Source organism: Vitis vinifera, chromosome 18 (genome assembly GCF_030704535.1).
Source record: "Vitis vinifera cultivar Pinot Noir 40024 chromosome 18, ASM3070453v1".
NCBI lineage: Eukaryota > Viridiplantae > Streptophyta > Magnoliopsida > Vitales > Vitaceae > Vitis > Vitis vinifera.
The window spans coordinates 29,767,023-29,780,704 of record NC_081822.1 but is presented as its reverse complement, the minus strand read 5'-3'; the positions used below and the strand labels follow the sequence as shown (position 1 = coordinate 29,780,704).

The 13,682-nt window shown below is 38.8% G+C and overlaps 1 protein-coding gene across 2 annotated transcripts in view; it reads right to left on the bottom strand.

The window, feature by feature from the left end:
• Positions 1-13,682, bottom strand: part of LOC100852521 (uncharacterized) — a 47,516-nt gene that overhangs the window by 16,807 nt on the left and 17,027 nt on the right. For both annotated transcript variants that reach the window (XR_788445.3, XM_010667121.3), the window contains exons 7-12: positions 10,222-10,293; positions 1,406-1,450; positions 1,234-1,313; positions 984-1,048; positions 833-899; positions 585-698 (exon numbers count right to left, since the gene is read on the bottom strand). Coding sequence is in view for 1 of the 2 variants with exons in the window: in XM_010667121.3 (XP_010665423.1) it covers positions 585-698; positions 833-899; positions 984-1,048; positions 1,234-1,313; positions 1,406-1,450; positions 10,222-10,293 (443 nt within the window). In the remaining variant the exon portion in view is untranslated. The remainder of the gene's footprint in view (positions 1-584; positions 699-832; positions 900-983; positions 1,049-1,233; positions 1,314-1,405; positions 1,451-10,221; positions 10,294-13,682) is intronic.

The following is a 13,682-nucleotide window of genomic DNA, read 5'->3' as shown; positions in this document are numbered from 1 at the left end:
TTGATCCATCAATCGTAGTGGCATTTTTCTTTATCTATTATTAACAGTATGATAATGATTATATATAAGTTTAGCCACTAGAGCAGATTCCCTATTCTTTTCTTTTCAATCACCCTTTTTCCACTCCCTTTGAAAGATTAATTAAAAGTCAACTAAGTCCTTATTTTGTAAAAAGTTTAACCCAAGTTTGGACATAAAATAAAACTTACAAAATCTACACCAACAAAGCCCACAAAAGCGTATCATATATATATCAAAAGCCTACAATGGCCCCAAATCCATTAAAACCCTTTGAATATTTGAGCCTTAAGCCTCAACAGCCTCAAGGTTATAAGCCTTAATTGCACTAACTGAGGCTATAGTCTCAAAGCTAATTTACAGTCTCACCTCAACTCAATAGCCTTTTAAAACACTGATACATTGAATGTTATGTTTTACGATTTATCCAGCTTTCATGGTGAACAACTAGAGCCTGATCTGAATGAGAAAATCTGATTTGTTTGCTTGTGACTCATAAATCATTTTGAAGAGTAAAATGAGAACAGAAAATTAAAGAAAAATCACATAAACATAAGCACGAATACCTGGCTGGATGCATATCAGGAATCGAAACAGGACGAAGTTGGTCGTTTTCTGATAGTGAATTGCAATTGCTGTGGATCCAAGGATAAATTGTCCACTCCTCAGCAGTTTGAGCACTAGTTAAAAATAAGTAAACCCAAAGAAGGGCATGTAAGGATAACAAAGCCTGAGTATGGAGAAATAAATTCTTGTGTACAGGTAGAAATATGCATAGAGGTGGCAAAACTAGAGGTCGCCATGAAGTTCTCACTTATTGAGAATAAAACTTGAGCATATCATCATGTAATATGAAAATTCGTTTCCTTGGCTTATGAAACCTGTGACATAAAATAGAATTGTCAAGCCCTCTGTAAAGAATACATCAGATTAGATGTGTTAACAACTCAACATCAAATACATACCAAGACAGGAAATCTCCAATGCCAGCCGCCCAAGTCCAGCACCAGGAACTAAACAGGAAGGAGGCCTATTCAACAAAGTTTATGTTTTCAGTAATTACAAAAACAGGACATAATTCTAGTAAAAACAGGATTTATCATGATCACAGGAGATGTGATGGTAGATACACCACTAAGATACTACTCTTTAAGATTTATAAAGAAATTTAAAAAAATAAAGAAATAAAGAAAGCAACAAGAGAAAATAATATACCTATCCTTAGAGCGATTTGGGAATAGACCATCAAGCTCTTCAAGAATAGGCTTGTAGCACTGGTCACGCTCCTTTTGTCCCTGGATTAAAAAAGAACAAGTATTATATTGTTTCAGAGATCATAAATGACAATAAACATTGAATTTGAAGTACAAAAGGAATTAACAAGTACCTCTGCAGCCCAATCTCTTACTATGTTTCTTATAATACAACGAACCTGAAAGAAAAAACTAATAATAAGAAACAACCCCCTTGAATAGTGGAATTTATAGTCACAAAATCCACTTACATAAAGATTATAATAAGATAAGCCATCGAGACAATACATTGTGACCAGTGGTGGATCCATTTTTACTCTTCACAGATCAGAAACAACACTTCTCAAATGTGCCTGAAAGCAACCTCCCTAGACTTACTCCAAATCACTTTCCCATCCTTCTTGATGGTGGTGGTATGAGACAATGGAACACTGGTTTGAGATTTGAAATATGAGGTTTAAAGAGGATTCAGGCAGCTGGTCAGTTGTTGGTGCAGAAATAAACAGCTAGTGGGAAGCATGAGTTATTTTCTAACTAGAAACAGACCTCATCAATCTCTCATTTGTTAATGTTGAAAGAGAGAGAGAGAAAACCTTAATTCTCATTCATATTCTTAACTTCTTACAATAGAGAAATATATATACAAGGCTAGGTTGAACTAACTACCATATATGTGACCTATATTAAGAAAGGAAAGAAACTTGTACACTATAAATATATTATATTCAACACTCCCCCTCAAACTGGAGCATATATGTCATATGCACCAAGCTTGTTACAAATGTATTTAATCCTAGGACCTCTAAGAGATTTAGTGAAGATGTCTGCTAGTTGATCATTTGAATTAACAAAACTTGTAGCAACACACGCTGATGCAATCTTCTCTCTAATGAAGTGACAGTCAACTTCAATATGTTTGGTTCTTTCATGAAAGACTAGATTGGATGCAATATGTAATGTGGCCTGATTGTCACAGACTAGCTTTATCTGTTCATCTTTTCCAAATCTCGATTCCTGAAGGAGTTGCCTCAACCATATGAGTTCACATGTTGCCAAAGCCATAGCTCGATACTCAGCTTCGGCGCTTGATCTGGCCACTACATTTTGTTTCTTACTCTTCCAGGATATTAAGTTACCTCCAATAAAAACACAATACCCTGAGGTGGAACGCCTATTTGAGGGTGAACCAGCCCAATCTACATCTGTGTAACCAACAATTTGGGTATGGCCCCTGTCTTCATACAACATACCTTGGCTCGGTGTTCCTTTAATATATCGAAAAATGCGGATCACAGCATCCCAATGGTTGTCACATGGTGATTGTAGAAATTAACTAACCACACTCACAGGAAAAAAGATGTCTGGCCGAGTGATGGTGAGGTAGTTCAGTTTGCCTACAAGTCGTTGATATCTCCTAGGATCTCTTAGAGGCTCCCCCTGTCCTGGTACAAGTTTGACATTTGGATCCATAGGAGTGTCAATAGGTTTACATTCTAACATACCTGTTTCTTCCAAGATGTCTAAGGCATACTTCCTTTGTGACATAACCACACCTGAACTGGATTGAGCTATTTCAAGTCCCAGAAAGTACTTGAGTTTGCCCAAGTCTTTGGTTTGAAAGTGGTTGAAAAGGTGTTGTTTTAGTCTTTGGATACCCTCCTGATCACTACCTGTAATGACAATGTCATCCACATAAACTACCAAATAGATGGACTGGCTCGAAGAGTTATGATGATAGAAAACTGAATGATCTGCTTCACTCCGAAGCATTCCAAACTCTTGAACAACTGAACTAAAACGCTCAAACCATACCCGAGGAGACTGTTTCAAGCCATATAGAGAGCGGCATAACTTGCACACTAAACCAGACTCCCCCTAAGCAACAAAACCAGGTGGTTGCTCCATATACACTTCCTTGAGAAGTTCACCATGAAGGAAAGCATTCTCAATATCCAACTGATAAAGAGGCCAATGACACATAGCTACCATGGAGAGAAATAAGCGAACAAAAGCAATCTTGGCAACAGGAGAGAAGGTGTCACCATAGTCACAACCATAAATCTAAGTATAACTTTTAGCAACCGAGCAGGCCTTAAGGCGATCAACCTAACCATCAGGACCAACTTTAATAGTGTAGACCCAACGACATCCAACTAAAGATTTACTAGGAGGTAAAGAGACAAGATCCCATGTGCCATTGGAGTGTAGACCAGCCATTTCATCAACCATTGCTTGTCGCCACCTAGGATGAGAAAGTGCCTCACGAGTGCTCTTAGGAAGAGAAACAGAGGATAAAGTAGAGACAAAGGCAGAATAGGATGAAGATAATCGATGGTAGCTCAAAAAATTATAAATAGGATGAGGATTACGAGTAGATCAATTACCTTTCCGAAAAGCAATAGGCAAATGGTCAGTAGATGACAGGGCTGGGGTAGGAGAAATCGGTGGGACAGGAGGTGAGTCATCAGGTACCTCAACTGAAGAGAGAGGAGGAGCAACAGCACGATGTCGACGATGATAAACCTGAAGAGGATGAGAGAGTGCATCTGAAGGGGGGGATATATAGAGAAGTGGCAATACTTCAGAAATGGGAAGAGATTCAGAGGATGAGAAGAATGTAGAGTCCTCAAAGAAGGTGACATCAGCGGAGAGAAAATAACGATGAGTGTCAGGGGAATAACAATGATAGCCCTTCTGAAGTGGAGAGTATCCCAAGAAGATGCATTTCGTAGCCTTGACGGAGAGCTTGTCCTGTCCAGGTGTGAGAGTATGAACAAAACAAGTACAACCAAAGACACGAGGAGGAAGGAAATAAAGAGGTTGGGTAGGAAAAATGAGAGAATGAAGGATTTGGTCATAGATGAGGGTATACGATTAATCAAGTAACAGGCTGTAAGAACAGCATCCCCCCAAAAACGAAAAGGAACATGACTATAAAGAAGGAGGGTACGAGCTATCTCAACAAGATGTCGATTTTTACGTTCAGCAACCCCATTTTGTTGAGGAGTATGAGCACAAGATGACTGATGGAGGATCCCATGTTGGGACATAAAAAAAGTAAAAGGTGTAGAAAAATATTCCCGAGCATTGTCACTACGTAACACTCGAATAGAAACATTGAATTGTGTTTGGATTTCAACACAAAATTTCTGGAAAATAGAAAATAACTTAGCTCGATTTTTCATTAAAAATAACCAAGTACATCTTGAATAGTCATCAATGAAAGTGACAAAATATTGAAATCCTAAAGTAGACACGGTCCGACACGGACCCCAAACATCAATGTGGACAAGTTCAAAAGGAGACATTGCCCGATTATTCAAACGCTTTGGGAGACACGAGTATGTTTTCCAAGCTGACACGACTTACACGCAAGCGACGACAAAGTGGAAAAACGAGGAACCATCTTCTGGAACTTGGAGACTAGGATGACCCAGACGACTGTGAATAAGAAGAGGAGCATCAGTGGAAATGCAAGCTGCAAGAGATGAAGGTGATGTGAGGTGATAGAGGCCTTGAGACTCACGCCCTATGCCAATTGTCTTCCCCGTACTCCGGTCCTGTAACATCATAGATTTATCAGAAAAAGTGATAGAACAGTTAAGAGTGATGGAAATAAGATTAAAAGGACACTTAGGGGCATAAAGGACAGAATGGAGAGGTAGGGAAGGGAGAGGATGAGTCAAACCAATACCTTTAGCTATAGTTTGGGAACCATTAGCTAAAGTAACAGTAGGTAAGGCAGAGGTAGTAGTAATAGAGGAGAAAAGGTGTTTACTACCAAAGATATGATCAGATGCTCCAGAATCTAGAATCCACGGGCCAAGAGAAGGAAACTGAGTAAAGCAGACAGAGACATTATCGATCTGGGCAATAGAAGCAACAGAAGCCAATGTGGTTGCCTGATATCGGAGATAGGCATCATAATCACTACCAGTAAGGGTGATACTCTGAGATGTGGAGCTCGCAACGGAGTTAGGTCGAGATAGCAGAGGATCAGATGACTGAGCAATGTGGGCAGTGCGAGGAGACCGTCCATATAACTGATAGCAACGATCTCGAGTGTGACCAAGCTTATTACAATAAGTGCACTGAGGACGTTGTCCTCGACCCCGATTGCCACTACGTCCTCCTCGAGAGTTAGTCTGAGAAGCTAACATAGATGAATCTGAAGGACCATTAGTCGATAAGGTCTGAGTAGAGGAGAGGCATAAGAGACGAGCGAACACATCATCCAAAGATGGTATTGATGGACTAGCAAGAATCTGATCTCGGACAGACTCGAGATTTGGACGGAGGCCAATGAGGGTTAACACCATAAAGAACCTGTCAGTCTGTATTTGTTAAGCTTCAGCACCATTAGTGAAGGGCATCAAAGTTAAGAACTCCTCCTTAAGAGACACAATCCGGCCAATATAAGTAGACAAATCCATGTCCTGCTGTCTCACATAAACAATATCAGAAACCACCTCATAAAACAGTTGAATATCATTCGTGTATAATCCTTTAGCCTGAGTCCAAAATTTAAAGCAAGTTTTGTAGGCACAAAGATGATGGAAAATTTTGGGATCAACAGATTGCCATAATACGCTGCATAATTGTGCATCGATTTTCTTCCATTGCACTTTGTCAACATCAAGTATAGCATCCTCAGGTGTAACAAGATGATCCTCATAACCTTTTCCCATAAATCAGAGTTCCACGGACACTGACCAAGAGAGATAATTCTCACTACCAATCAATTTTTCCGATGTGATAGTAGGAGATCCAAAGATGACGGATGTAAAAATAGGATTTTTAGTCACCATATCCACTTCACCTAAGATTGAATCACGTTTGGATCGAAGAGAGCCCTAAAAGGAGGTCGGATCACAGCTGTGGAAGAAGAACCTGGTATGTCGGGACCCAAACAAAGGAGAAAAGTGACTGGAGATGAAGAAAAGGCCTTCCCAAGGCACACACAAGTCTCGACCAAGGAAGGGAGCTGCCGTCGGAGGCCGAAAGAAGACCCGCGGAGGCTGAAATGCCAAAAAAATGGAGAAGCATGGTTCAAAGAGGATTGACGGAGGCTTAGAAGTGCAAGACGGCGCCGGACGAGCCTAATGGAAGAAGCTCGGCACTAGAAAGTGGGCCACGCGCCGACACGTGGGATTCAGGCCACTGGAGAAAAGTGGCGCGTGGGTGGGTTTTTGGCTCCGGTGCTTTGAGAAAAGTTGCAGATCTCCTCTTTGCGCTCCTGATGATGTGGTCGGTATCGGAAAATATCGCCAGAAAAAAAAAACGTCGGAAAATATCGCCGAAAAAATGTTGACGGTAATGAGGGTTTTCTGACCACGATATGACTGATCGGAAAGCTTTGGGAGATGGAAAAGGTGACCGGAATGAAACACGGTCACTGGACGGATTCCCGAAATTAATTACATGGGTAAACCAGAAAAAAAATAAAGTTTTCTCCCTTGGCTCTGATACCATGTTGAAAGAGAGAGAGAAAACCTTAATTCTCATTCATATTCTTAACTTCTTACAATAGAGAAATATATATACAAGGCTAGGTTGAACTAACTACCATATATGTGACCTATATTAAGAAAGGAAAGAAACTTATACACTATAAATACATTATATTCAACAGTTAAATTGCAATCAAAGTTAAAGTTTCCCAGCGAATAAAAACTTAAAATATAAAACTTCCTAATAAGTTTACATGGTCTTCAATGAGCTCTTAAATTTTAATTACCGTGTTATCAATGCAAGAATATATATAAAATACAACCAATATCATTCATTGATTGATCTTCATTCAAATACATAATTAATTTTAGACAAATGCATAATTTCATTAAGAAATTTCAATAGAAAATTTAGAAAATTTTTATTTAAAAGGAAAAGAAGAAGTCAAAGAAGGGAGGAAAAACAAACTACCATAAGAAATTTCAGAATTTTTTAAATAAAAAGGCATAAGAACAACAATTAAGTCCTGAAAAGTTTTGGAAATAAGGCTTTTTATTTGAGAATGACGTGTTGTATGAGTAGGGTTTTTCATTGAACATGTGACATACAAACTAACACTCAAAACTCACAATGGCTAGCATACATAAATACTTGGTTGAGGTTCTTGTTAATAGGTTGAGGTGTGTGTAAGAAAGTTGTTTAGGAGTTCCAAAGCGTGGACAATAAACAGATTTTTTTTTTTCTTTTTTTCATAGAGTCAAATAAAAATTTATTACAAAACTGCCTAACAAAAAAGAGGGTTCAACAAAAAAACACCTGCAAAGCCCCAAAACATTAAGGAGCTCCAATCAATCAGTAAAATCAAATAAAGGGCAGACATTTATGAACTAACTGCACTAAAGAAACACGGTTGAAAAAAAAACAAGCTTTACAAGATTGAACCACTCCACTCCTTTAAAAGCCATACACTTACAATCTTGCCAAATAGTCCAAAAAAGGCATAATGAGGCAGTCCTCGAAGCTTTTACACTCTTTTTGCCCGCAAATCTTCTAGGGAGCACCCCATAAACCCCAAATATAGAGAACAAAGAGCCTATAAATTCTTTGCTTTCCCCTGATTAATAAGATGATGATTCCTTGATTCCTCTTGGCTTTGCACAAACAACAACAATTTGATAGTGAACACCCTCTTCTTTTGAATTGATTCAAGGTTAAAATTTTTCCATATACTGCTTCCCCACAAAATATCACCCTTGTGAAGTCACCAAACCCCACACTTCTTTTGCAAGAAACACGGTTCCATCATTCAACAACTCTAAAGTCACATAGACAGCCTTAACAGAAAAATTCTCCTCCCTAAAGCCCTCACAGAATTGTTTATAATCTCACTTTATGGTCCTTGCTCACTCATAAAGTCTCCTTAATAGACAAACAACATCCAATTCCCACTTAAAGCACTCACAGTATAGCTTATAAACTCACTTTATGATCCTTGGTCACTCATGAAGTCTCCTTAATAGACAAACAACACCCAACTCCCAATCTTGGAAGTTTCTAACAAACCAGGGGTTCCAACACCCTTTTTCCCATTCAAAGCCTCCCAGACAACAGCAACTCATGCCTCCTTAGAAGCTGCAATCAAGAAAACAAAGGGAGAAGAATCACATAAAGGCGAGTCTCTACTCCACACCTCCTTCCAGAACTTGACTCTCCTCCCATCTGCCACTACTCCATTTTGAGGTGGTTCACTCTTCCTTTTTTGATAGGTAAATAAGCATATAGATTCAAAGCACAAAAAAAGGTGCACCAGGTACACATGGAGTATACAAAGAGTGCCAAAAAGTAGACAAAAAGAGAAATCAACAAACCACAACCCAAGCCAAAGGGCTCCCAAACTGAAAAAACCAAGCCCTAACAAAGCTAAGGAGTACAAGACCATCAAAACTTAGCCGCTGCCTCGCTCCCAAACCCACAATTCCAAGAAAGCCAAGGAAGCCACCCACTATGAAAGTCTAACACACAAGGAAGAAATTGAAAACAACCTTTTCCTCTCCACCTCCCATCCCCATTCAAGGCCCTATCCTGGGCACTCAGAAACCAAATCCAACCCACACTTCCTACTTTATCTTCCTTTACCGCTTGAGAGGTTGTGATTAACAGAGCAATCCAACTTTCAAAGTTCCCTTTCAAACCAAGAAGCAGAGGAAGGCCTCCTCTTGGCTCTCGATCCCACCACTCTTCGATCTTTTCGGGCTTCCAACTTTCTCAAAAGGGAGTCAACTTCTTTCTCAAAGCCTTCCACAGGCAAACCCAAGTACTCACTGAAGGAAACAAAGTTCTTGTAAGAATTGACGAAGTTCTCCTCACTCCACTCTTCTCAGATTTTGGAATCTTCTGGATGCAATGTTCTTCAATGTTGAGTTCTTTCTGTGAGTTGGCATAGCAGCTTCGTGGACTAAACAGAAAGATGTGGGAAACTGCATCCTAATATATCAATAAGGACCAGATTTGTAGGATTCTTTAATGTGTGGAACTTCAAGAGTTAAGACAAGAAGACCTTTACGGGAAATTTTTATTCCAGCATTCAAGTCCCACAAGTAAATATATAAAAAAAAAAAAAATGTTACCTAATTAAAAAAATAAAAATTGAAGGAATTCCTTAGACAAAGGGAATTTGTGTTTCATGGGTTTTATTGTAAGTTTTTATTAATTTAAGGACCGTTTGTTCTCTCTCTTTTATTTCCTTAGGTGTTTCTTATATAACTCTTGTGAGCTGGGCATGCTCCTTCTTGGCATCTTTTTCTTAACTACCAAAAAAATCAAAAACAAAAAACAAAACAAAACAAAACCTAAAAAATAAAAAGAAAAAATAAAAATAACGCAGTATATCAAAGAAGAAAATATTTCACAAGCATATAATAGAAGCGGTATTGTAAATTAGAATCAATATCAAATGGTGCTTACAAAACTAAGCAATATGAATACTTCAAAACAAGTTGAGTGTCCCATGTAATTCACATGCCAGAACTGCCACTAAATCAAACACCAATACAGAACTCTAAGATTACCTAATTTGCAGGTGAATACTACAAGCATTATTAAGTTCATTAAGCCCCTGTGGAAATATAAACCATGCAATCCATGTAACAAAATGATGTTAATCTAAATTAGAATATAAATTTAATTGTTTTCCAAAATAACTGTACATGTGTCAATCAGTCCTAGTATCCTGAAGTTTCTGAATCCAACACTTTCTATCCATGTGGGTTCCAACATGAACAGTGTACCACACTTTTGTACACAAACTTCTCATGTCCAACTATCATGAATTCAAGGCAACCTTTAAACAACAAGGGAAAAGGCCTTCAGAATGATTCTGATTATAATTACAGCAAAACATAAGCCCTAAACAATTTTTTTTTCTTTTTTTCTTTTCGATAAGTAAACACGTCCCTAAACAATTGAGAATCACTTTTCATCAACAGGGGAATAAATATACCTTATCAACATCAACTAGAGGAACATTCAACTGAAATGACGGATCCAACCACTCATGAGTTGATGAAGATACCTGGATAACAAATAGAAATCAATATATCTATTCATTGAAGGTAGGTTTGAACAAATTAGACTGATTAAAAGATAAGATGCACAAGTAGGTGTAATAGGAAAGAGTAAACCAAATAGAAGGAAATTAAAACAATCTTCTAATGTCTAGTGCAAAGAAAAACCTCCCAATCTCACATATAAATTTGTGAAATCCCTAATGATTGCAATTGAAACAAATATAATATCGAAAAAAATAAATAAATAAATAAACTTTGCACGTACAAAGAACCGCATTGCTAATTGGATCAACATGGAATGAAGGTAACAACCCTCATGTTCCATTACCAGGGCAACTATTTAGCTTTTCTCAATCTCAGTATTACGAAAAGATTGATACCACTTCTTAAAACAACATTTATTTTCCAATGATAAAGGGAAAGAACATATAAATTGATGGGGAACAACATTATAATACCCTTTCAATACTTATGAAAGAAATCAGAAAAATATTCAGCAACAATAGTCTAGCTTATGAAAGAAATTGGAAAAATATTCAACAAGAATATTTTAGTAATGTTGGCATTTCGTAGTCTGAGCTGAAGTCTTTACTTTTTATGTTCATTGTAATTGGTTTTAGTAGTTTCTTTTCTAGTCAAATTTCCATTTGTTTTAGTTTTTAATTTGATTAGGAAAAATGTCATGCTCATATTAAGAACTAAAGCCTTGTTCATATTAAGAAAAAGAGTTCCATTAGTCTATATAAACCTATGTAGCATTTCAATTTTATTGATAGTACTTATTAAGAAATTTTTTTTTTTTTTTTTTATTTTTTTTTATAAATAAGCGCAGAATGTGAGGCAAAAAAGTCACAAAGCATATAAGGAGTATACAAGGCAGCTAAGGCCTCGCAACCAAAAGATGAAAAAACAAAAAACTCACCAACCCTTAACTAGAAGCTAACCACTCTAAAAAGCCTATAAGGGAGAGCGGCTCCTCTTCAATATATAATTTAGGCCAACCCCATAAATTACAAACAAAAGAATTTTTAAGCTTCTGAATTGCTAACACAACCCCCCCCCCCGGCACGTAAAAGCTAGTTTATTCCTCTCCTTCCAAACCGTCCAAAAAATGTACAGTGGAATGGATTTCCAAATCTTTTTCCATTTTTTTCCCCATAAAAGAGCCCCTCCAGCTAAATAAAACCTCCTTTACAGTTTCTGGAAAAACCCACTGAGCGCCAAACAAACCAAGAACAATATCCTACAGCACTCTGGCCACTGTACAGTGTATTAGAATATGATTTACAGTTTCCTCTTAGCAACCACACAAGAAACAACAATTAGGAAGCTGTCACCCTCTTTTCTGGAGTCTATCAAGAGTAAACACCTTCTCCCAAGCGGCTTCCCACGCGAAGAACGCAATTTTGGTTGGAATTCTATCCACCCAAATGTTACTTTTTGGGAAAACGGCGGCAATGGGGCTTACCAACAAGCTGTACGCTTTCTTGACTCTAAACAGCCTGTTTCTTCCTTCCTTCCAAAAAACCGAGTCTTCCTCCAAAGTAATCCTGTGACCCCTCAAAACAAAAAGCAAATTGCCTACCATATCCAATTCCCATTCATTAAAGTCCCTAAGAAACCTTAAATTCCAGCCGCCTTGGCCAAAATTATGGTCTCACATCTCTTCCACTGTGGCATTCTTATGAACAGCCATAGCATAAAGATGTGAGAATCTTTGGGACAGCATTGTACACCCACACCAAAGATCAGTCCAGAATATGATTTTAGTGCCTTTTCCCACTTTAAAACACCATATTTTCCCATCACCAAACAAATTCCTTCAAGATCTCCTTCCAAACCCCTACTCCAAGCGCCCCATTTGCCTTCTTTGACCTCCAACCAAGATCCTCTTGCCCATATTTCACCACAAGCACCTGCTTCCAAAGATCCTCCTTAACACAAGCAAATCTCCACATCCATTTTCCAAGCAAGGCTTTGTTGAAGAGGGCTAGCTTTCTTAAGCCAAGCCCCCCCTTTTCCTTATCCGCACAAGCCACCTCCCAATTGACTAAGTGGGCTTTCTTTTCTAGGTTACCCCCTCCCCACAAAAAATCTCTTTGCAACTTTTCTAACCTCCTTGCCACTATCTTTGGCATGCGGAAAAGGAACATTTGATACAAGGGCATACTAGCCATCATGGTCTTTATAAGTGTAATTCTCCCACCTTTGGATATATATTGACATTTCCAAAGGGCAAGTCTCCTCCTCACTCTCTCTTCCACCCCATCCCACACGGAAGAGGCCTTATTAGGCGCCCCCAATGGCAGCCCCAAGTAGACTGCAGGCAGCTATCCCACCCTACACCCTAGTTCCACTGCCATCTCGTCCACCTCTTCCACCTCCCCAACTGGTATAATTTCACTTTTGGCCAAGTTAATTCTTAACCCTGAAGCAGCTTCAAACCAAAAAAGAATCCACCTCAAATGCGTTAAGTGCTCTTTCTTTGCCTCACAAAAAGCGATTATATCATCAACAAAGAGTAAGTGTGAAATATTGACAACCTATCTTCTACCTCGCTGGATGCTACACCTAGAGATAAAACCCCCTTCAATAGCCCTCCTAATTAGAACACTTAACACTTCCATTCCCATGACAAATAGGTAGGGGGAAAGAGGGTCCCCTTGGTGCAGCCCCTTAGAACTTGGAAAGAACCCGGCTGGCACTCCGTTCACCAAGACTGAAAACTTGGTTGTAGATATACAACTCCACATCCATTCCAACCACTTTGGCCCAAACCCCATTTTTTACAAAACCTTTAGCAAAAACTGCCAGTTAATGCTGTCATACGCCTTCTCGATATCCAATTTGCAAATTAGGCCTTTCTCTCCCTTTTTTTGCCATGAATCAATCACCTCATTTGCAATTAAAGAGACATCTAGAATCTGTCTCCCCATGACAAACGCATTCTGATCGGGGGAAACCACTTTTCCTATCACTTTCTTGAGTCTATTGGCCAGCACCTTAGCCAACAATTTATACAACCCCCCTAACAGGCTGATGGGTCTATAATCCCCAAGGTCCTCAACCCCCCCTCTCTTCGGTAACAAGACCAGAAACGCATTGTTAAGGCTCTTGAGGAAAGAATTTTACTCATGGAACTCCTTAACATATCCAATATCTCCTCCTTTACGAAATCCCAGCAGCTTTGCCAAAAACGCACAGTGAAGCCGTCCGGACCTAGGGCTTTGTCCCCATTCATATCCATTAAAGCAGCATGGACCTCAGTCTCAAAAAAAGGGAGCTCCAGCAACTCCACCTATTAAGAATTTAGTTGCTATCTAGCTTATTAATGGTGTAATTGCCTAGGAATGTTAGTGTGATTGCCAAGGAACCTTAGTAGCTATCTAGCTTG